Source organism: Notamacropus eugenii, chromosome 2, assembly GCF_028372415.1.
Source record: "Notamacropus eugenii isolate mMacEug1 chromosome 2, mMacEug1.pri_v2, whole genome shotgun sequence".
NCBI lineage: Eukaryota > Metazoa > Chordata > Mammalia > Diprotodontia > Macropodidae > Notamacropus > Notamacropus eugenii.
In genome coordinates this window covers 4,237,732-4,246,135 of record NC_092873.1, presented here as the reverse complement: position 1 = coordinate 4,246,135, position 8,404 = coordinate 4,237,732, and the positions used below count along the sequence as shown (strand labels likewise).

The window sequence follows — 8,404 nt, the reverse complement described above, 5'->3', positions numbered from 1 at the left end:
GATGCTTCAGTTAGTTTCTTCTAACTCCTGTAACAATGCTATTTATTTTATCTTAAAATTTCTTCGTTTTTATGAAAATCAAACCCTTATTTTGGTTCTTTCGCTTTTGAACTTTTGATGGAAAAAAAATATCATTTTCATTCAAGAATTCTATGGGTGTTTTTTGATGAGATAGAGTTATTTAGGTATTTAAATAGCTGAAAATAGATTAGACAGATAGGTTAATAGAAAGAGAGAAAAAAGAAGACAGAGACAAAGAGAAAAGCAGACACAAACAAGAAGAGACAGAGAAAGGAAAAGAAAAATACAAAGAGAGATAATTACAGTCACAGAATGAGACAGAATATTCTATCAAATACACAAATAAGTAAAGTTCTCCAACACTAATATGTAATTTCTTCATGCCAAGTGAAGTTCATACCAACTTGTAGATCTATTTCCTCTTCCCATACAAATGTTGTATATTAAAGTAATTTTTTATGCTAATAACAATGAAAATGCTTTCCATGATGTTACCTCATGCTGATTTCTGGATTCCCTAATATGGACCATTCTTTAAAAATAGAACAGCTTGCAGATACCTATCTCTTTTCATTCAAATAATGGAGAAACAATCCAGAACCCTGTTTTCACTACGAGTCCCATCCCTCTAGTCTGAATGTTAATTTACCAACGAGATTTGTTTTCTTGTAATAGAGATTCTAGTCCATCTTGCTTGTTAGGCATAATTACTTGGACCCCAATAGGCTACTAGAGTTACACAACTCTTATATTTCATTCTTCCTCCTTCAAAATTTCTTCCCTTTTTTTCAGTCCCACATGCCTTATAGCAATTTTTTGTAGAGGTTAATCTTGGTGAGATTTGAGTTGGAGTAGGTGACTTCTGAAGAACCATCATGAATCAAGATTCTCTGGTGTTGTCTTCTATGGGTTTGTTTTTTGAGATACAACTTGCTATAGAAAGCATATGGCAGTCTACTTATAACTTCATTTTTTCTAATGTCTCATGGTGCTAGAGATGAAAATAAGTCTAGATTAATGAAACATAACTTTGTCAGGTCCTTCCAAACTGTAAAGGCTTATGGTGGTGTATGGGGATGGACTATGTATTTGTGTGATACTCAAAGGCCACCTTGGCTTAGTTCAGACAGGGATGGTTACTACTGGATAATCAGTGAGCCCTTGAACATTTATTAAGTGCCTACTACATGCTCAGCACCATACTAAGCACTGAGAATAGAAAGAAAAGTAAAAATGGAATCTCTTCTCTTCCCATCTCTAGACAACATACAAATAATTATGTATAAACAAATTATATCAAGGAAGAAACAGGAGGTAATCAAAGAAAGAAGGCCGTGGAATTGAAGTGGATCAGAAAAGTGTCCTGCAAGTCGGATTTTAGCACAATATTAAAAGAGTCTAAATCAAAAATCAATGATTTCTCTGGGACCCAAAACTCGTGTAGTGAACAAAACGACAAAGTGTTCCTGTTTGTGGTCACCTTTTACTTCCATTGTGGCAATGGTAGAGAACTGAAAAGAGGCAGGCTGTGTGAAGAAAACAGATTTAGAAATCATACATTCACAAATGGTCTTTTGGACAAGTGACTCCCACAAATATGTAACTGGTGTTAACTGGCAGGTGTTCTTCCTCAGAAACAGGTGACTTTAGTCAATTGAATAGACACAATGAAACCCAGACTAAGTCAAATCTCAGAAAATCTCAGCCAATATTTTTATCTTTTCCTCTCTTCTCTCTTTTAACTTTCCTTTTATTTCATTCCTGGCTCTTGTGCTTTATTCCTCTTTTCTGTCATTATCAGAGTGAAGAATATTCATAAGAAAAAAAATTAGTTCTCCAACTCTAAACAACATTACCTTCCCTTCTTAAAGTGAATTTTTCCATATAAGAAGGCAATTGTTTGTTTGTTTGTTTCTTTTTCCGAAGTCTTAAGTGCCATTTTGGAGACTATCAAGATTGTAATAGAAAACAGGGTGGGGAATTAATACAGAAAGACTCTATGAAAAACTGGATCAATGGATTTGGGACAGCTAGAGTAACTGCAATGTCAACTACATTTAAGATTTTAGTTCCTTAATTACTTATTTCTGCCCTTAAATATGATGTCTCTGACCATGTTTTATGTCTTGGAGTCATTCATCATGCAGAGCGGAATTTTCTTATGGTTCCTCTTTTGTTGCAGGTGAATGGCAGCACTCTCAAATGGCATCTAAGGAGAACAGATCTGAAGTGAATGACTTTATCCTCATAGGATTAACAGATGTTCCAGAACTTCAGGTTCCTCTCTTGATCATGTTCACCTTCATCTACCTCATCACCCTGGTGGGTAACCTGGGGATAGTAGCTCTGATCTCCTGGGATTCCCACCTCCACACCCCCATGTACTTTTTCCTCAGCAACCTGTCTCTGGTGGACTTTGGATACTCCTCAACTGTTACTCCCAAGGTGATATCTGGGCTCCTCACAGACAACAAAATTATTTCCTACAATGGATGTGCTACACAGTTATTCTTTGTTGGGGCCTTTGCTACTACTGAAAGTTTCCTCTTAGCCTTCATGGCCTATGATCGCCATGCAGCTGTGTGCAAGCCTCTATATTATACCACTGTCATGACTTCAACAGTATCTGTGTATATGGCCGGTAGTGCTCATATTTGTGGCTTTCTAATATCCTCCATACTCATAGGAAACACTTTTAGCCTTTCCTTCTGTAAATCCAATGTGGTCCATCATTTTTTCTGTGATATTCTCCCCCTTCTAGTTCTCTCTTGCTCTGATATTCACCTCATTCAATCAGTAATCTTTATAATAGGGTCATTCACTGTCTTTTTCCCATTTCTTGTCATTTTTACTTCATACTTATTCATCTTCATCACCATTCTGAAGATCCATTCTGCTGAAGGCCGCTGGAAAGCCTTCTCCACCTGTGCTTCCCATATCACAGCAGTGTCCATATTTTATGGTACAATCATCTTCATGTATTTACAACCCAGTTCAGTGCATTCAGTGGACTCAGACAAAACGTTATCAGTGTTCTACACTATGATCATCCCCATGTTGAACCCTCTGGTCTATACTCTGAGGAATAAAGATGTCAAGAATGCTTTCAGGAAAGCTGTGAGGGGACAACAACTTCAATTGGATTATCTTTATTCTGAGAGAGAAAATTGAATCTGTAGTTTCCCCACTCTGGGGTCTAGCTGTCAAGGCTACACACACACACACACATGTGCACATACACACATCATATACAAATATATGTAAGTATGAATATGTATATACGTATATATGCATAATGTGTTTATGTATGTATACATACATAGGGGGTCACAATTTGGATAGAGAATAGTAACTTGATCCTATTCTATATGAGGAACAGTTAAAGAGTTGAGCATATTCATCTTGGAGAATGAAAATTTAAGTGTGTGTGGATGAAGTACTTGAAGATGTATCTTGTGGAAGAATGGTTAGACATATTCTGCTTGGTCCTGGAAAGCAGGACAGGGACAAATGGCTGTAATTTTCAGAGGTAAATTTAGACTCAATGTAAGGAAAAGTTTTCCAAACAAATGATGTTATTCAAAATTGGCAGAATTCTCCTGCACTATAGGCTTTCATGAAGGGTAAATACTTACTGCATGCCATTTCCATGTATGGATTAGATTTAATGATCACTGGGATCACTCTGGCTCTGAGATTCTGTGATTCTTTTACTCTCTCCCTCTCAAGATTCCAGCTGGACCTTTGATGCCTGATGTACTATTTACATAATATCACTTCTTTCAGATACATGGGGCCTTAGTGGGACAGCAAACTTCTTTCTTCATTTCTCCAAATCCTTACACATCACGATGAATATGAACTGCAAAACATAAAACGTCAATCACTACACCACTGCCTCAACAAGTTAGAAATGGAATGTGAAATGATTAGGATATTCAGGCATATTTTAAAATATTAATATCCTTCTGCATTAATCTAATGAGAACAATTTATTTCTTAGTGTTTATTTCTTTATAACCTCCATGCAGGACAGAGTCTATGGGTTTTTGGTTCTGATTTCCCAGCCCTTTCCGTGTTACTTTCATAGAAGATTAATAAAGTCATAACGATTAAGTGTTTTAGTGCCAAGTACTCAGCTTGTTAAGTAGTAAAACAAATACAAGAGCAAGACATTTCCTGCCTTCAAAGAGTTTATGATTCAATAAACATTTCAGTCATTTAGAGGACAGAGATCTCAAACTGAAATCAAGAGAACCAAGGTTTAATGCTACAATAGTGATTCAGTAGCTGTGCGAGCTTGGCCAAATCAATTAACCTTTCTCAGCTTCAATTCCTTTATCTGCAAAATGATAATAACTATGGCATCTATCTTATATGGCTGTTGTTCAGATTAAAGAGGTGGCATGTATAAAATGCTTCAGAAACATAAAAGTGAAATTTGAATCTAATTGTAGGGGGTGCAAAGCACTTTGAAGGGTACTGGGAGGTCTCAGATGTAATGAGTGTAATAATAGAGCTATCCATTGCTTTTTCAAAGGCAGTAGTGGTGGTGATCTGATTAAAAGGTTTTAAGAAGATGGGGCAGAGGCAAGAACTTACTTGATTTCTCCCAAGTTTCCCATGGAAGAACTTGCCTCAAAGATCATGCCTCAGAGCAAATTCTGGAGCAACAGAACTCACAAAAGATATGATGAAACAATTTTCCAGTCCAAGATAACTTAGAATGAAAACAAGAAAGATCTGTCTTACTTGAGTAAAAGGGGACTGAAACCCAATGCAGGAGCCATTGGGACAACCCAGCAAGAAGCTGACTTTATAAGCAACTGAGGCCCCTTGATTGTGACTCAATGGGTCAGATGCTAAGTGGGCTACCAGTGAGGCCTCAAGCATCAATATTTATAACAACTCTTTTAGTGGTGGCAAAGAATTAGAAATTGACGGGATGTCCATCAACTGGGAAACAGCTAAGCAATTTCATATATATGATTGTGATAGAATTCCATTGTGCTATGTGGCGGCTGGCAGGGGTCACCACAAGGTTCGGTGACAGTGGTGAAAAAGAAAGACACGGGCAGGTGAGAGAAGATAGGGCAACTGCGTTTATTGATCTGAGGGTCAGGGTATTTATGGACAGAAACTGCAAGTCCTTGTGACATTCTACTCCTCTCCAATCCTAGTAATTAGGCCAGTCTTATTGTCCTAAAGACTGTTAGCTTCTAGGGCATCTATTTTACATATCCTTGTATTCTATAGTTCTTTTGTTTACTTAAAGGAGACAACAACATGGGCAGGGGGAGAGGGGCTGGAGAGCCATTCTGGATGAAAATGAGTACAGTCTCAAAGAACAGTTTCCCCGAAGGTCTATCCCGAACTTTGCCAACAGCACTCCATCGTGGCCCTCAACAGTGCTATAAGAAATGATAAGCAGGATGCTCTCAGAAAAAAATGAAATAAGCTGAACCAGAAGAAGATTATACACGGTAACAACAATACTTTATGAATATCTACTTTGAATAAATTAGCTATTCTCAGCAATACAATGATCCAAGACAAATCTGAAGGACTTATAATGAAAAGTGCTATCATTCTCGAAAGAAAAAACTGGGAGAAACTGAATGCAGACTGAAGATACTTTTTCTTTACATTATTTTTCTTGGGAGTTTTTGTCTGTGTTTTCTTTCACAGTATGATTACATGGAAATGTGTTTTTCTTGACTACCCATGTAAAACCTACGTGAAATTAATTGCCTTCTCAATGAGAGGAAGAGGGGAAGGTGAGAAAGAATTTGGAATTCAAAACTTGAAAAAAAAGTGTTAAAATTGTTTTTACATGTAATTGAGAATAATAAAATATTGAATTTAAAGGAATAAAAGAGTGGATCAGACAATAAATCTTATAAACAATCAATAATTTCACCAAAGAGAATGACAGCAATAAGATAATATACCAAAACATATGGGACTCAGTCAAAACATTATTAAGGGCAAAATTTATATCTCTAAACACTTACATCAATAAACTAGACAAAGAACAGATAAAAATAAAAACAAATTAGAAATCCTCAAGTAAATACCCAATTGGAATTGCTGAAAATCAAAGGAATGATTCACTAAATGGAAAGGAAGGTAGCCATTGAAATAATCATTAAAAAAAAAAAAAAACTAAGAGCTGGTTTTATGAGGGGAAATAATGATATAGATAGACCTTTACTCAATTTGATTTTAAACATTAAGAAAGCCAAGTTATCAGAATCAAAAACAAAAAAGGGTTAATTCACCATCAATAAAGAAGGAATTAAAGCAAATGCTAAAAAATATTTTTCTCACCAGTTTGCCAATAAATCTTACAATCTAAGTGTCATGGATGAATATTTATGATAATATAAATTGTCCTGATTAAAAGAAGAGAAAATAGTATACATAACTTCATTTTAGAAAAAGAAATTGAATAAAACGTTAGTGAGCTGCCTACAAAAAATCTCCAGGACCAAACAGATTTGCCTGTGAATTCTACCAAACATTTAAAGAACAATTAGTTCCAATACTACATAAACTATTTGTAAAAATAGGTAAAGGAAGATTCCTACCAAATTCTTTTTATGACACAAATATGCTGCTGACACCTAAACCAGGAAGAGCCAAAGGAGAGAAAGAAAACTTTAGAAAAATTTCCTTAATGAATGTGGATGCAGACATTTTAGATAAAAGAGTAGCAAGGAGATTGAAGCAATATGTCTCCCGGATTATACACTATGACCATGTAGGCTTCATAGCAGGAATGCAAGGCTGTTTGAATATTAGGAAAACTATCAGCATAATTGACCATATCAGTAACAAAACCAACAGAAATCATATGATTATTATAATATATATGAAATATATACAAAAAATATATATACAAAGAAAGCCATTGTGGGGAGCAATTTGGAATTACGTGCAAAGGTCAATCAAAATGCACTTTTTGATCCAGCAATTACCACTACTAGGTCTGTATCCCACATATATCATAAAAAAAAGGGGAAAAGATCATCAAGTATAAAGATATTTATAGCAGCTTTTTATGTGGTGGCAAAGAATTGGGGATGGATAGGATGCTCATTTATTGGGGAATGACTGAAGAGTTGTGATTTATGAATGCAATGTTATACTATTATGCTGTAAGAAATAATGTGTAGGCAAACTTCAGAAAAACCTAGAAAGATTTGCATAAATTAATGCAAAGTGAAGTGAGCAGAACCAGGAGAACATTGTACACAGTAAGAGCAATATTGTGTCATGAGCTATTTTAAATAACTTAGCTTGATTTAAGACAATTCCAAAGCACTCATGATGGGAAATGCTATCCACATCCAGGGAAAGAACTGATTGTACATCGAAGCATATTATTTTCACTTTATCATTCTCATGGTTTCTTTTCCTTTTCTTTTGTTTCTTCTTTCACAGTATGGTTAATATGGAAATATGTTTAATGTGATTGCACATATGTAACTTTTAAAATTCTTACCATCTTAGGAGTGAAGAGGAGGGAGAAAGGGTGAAAATTTGGAATTCAAATGTATTTTTTTAAATGAATGTTACAAATTGTCTTTATGTGTCCTTATTTTAAAAAGAAAGAAAAAAGAAGATTGAAAGAAGAGTGGGTGTTTGTGTGTGCCTGCATTTATTAGGTTGGGGTAATAGCAGAAGTAGAAGCAGCGGCAGGGAAGAAAAGGGAGAAAATGACAGGCGTGTAGATGAAACTGCATGTTCTTGGAAGTTCAGAACAGAGTAGCTTAGCTCCCCTGACACACTGAAAGCCCTCTGAGGATGCACCTACACAGTTTCAACTCCAGGTCAAATCTACCCTTGCCGTTTTCCACCGTGGAATTGCATCTCCTGCTCTGTTGTTGCAAAAGAAATGTATGAAATAATTAATAATAGTAATATTGCAGATATTACAAAGGACAGTAATCCTTGTTAAAAGTGATGTGTTTGCAAACAGAAAAATGCTTTGTTGTTTCAGCCTGTTCCTATATATGACACACACGTCTGAAACGACCTACAAGTGTCATGTCCCTGTTTAGAATGTAAGCACTTGAGAGCAGAGGCTGTTTTGCTTTCAATATGTATTCCCAGCACTTGGCACCATATTTTGCATGGAATAAAAACTTTTGTTTCATTCATTTGTTCATTATTACATTTTGTAGTTTCCAAGACATCACACATGGAAGGTCATATGATTTGCTTCAGTAAAATGCAGTAGGCTTTACCTAACAGAAAAATCACACTCATTATTACCAGGGAACAACCTAAATGTTTTGAAGAATGTTCATTCTGTAGACATCACTACTAAGCACACATGGTGCATTTGGGTCAGAGTTGAATTCCATTCACTTTTTTC

General features: G+C 35.7%; 1 protein-coding gene across 1 annotated transcript; it reads left to right on the top strand.

Annotated features, from left to right (window-relative positions):
* The first annotated feature begins 2,220 nt into the window (after positions 1 to 2,220).
* On the top strand, positions 2,221 to 3,192 carry LOC140522060 (olfactory receptor 5B2-like). Its single transcript, XM_072637104.1, has one exon. The coding sequence runs from the start codon at positions 2,224 to 2,226 to the stop codon at positions 3,190 to 3,192; it is 969 nt and encodes a 322-aa protein (XP_072493205.1). The 5' UTR covers positions 2,221 to 2,223.
* The last annotated feature ends 5,212 nt before the right edge of the window (positions 3,193 to 8,404 follow it).

Coding starts and splice junctions, on each gene's coding strand:
- LOC140522060 (XM_072637104.1), top strand. CDS start 2,224: ATGGCATCTAAGGAGAACAGATCTGAAGTGAATGACTTTATCCTCATA.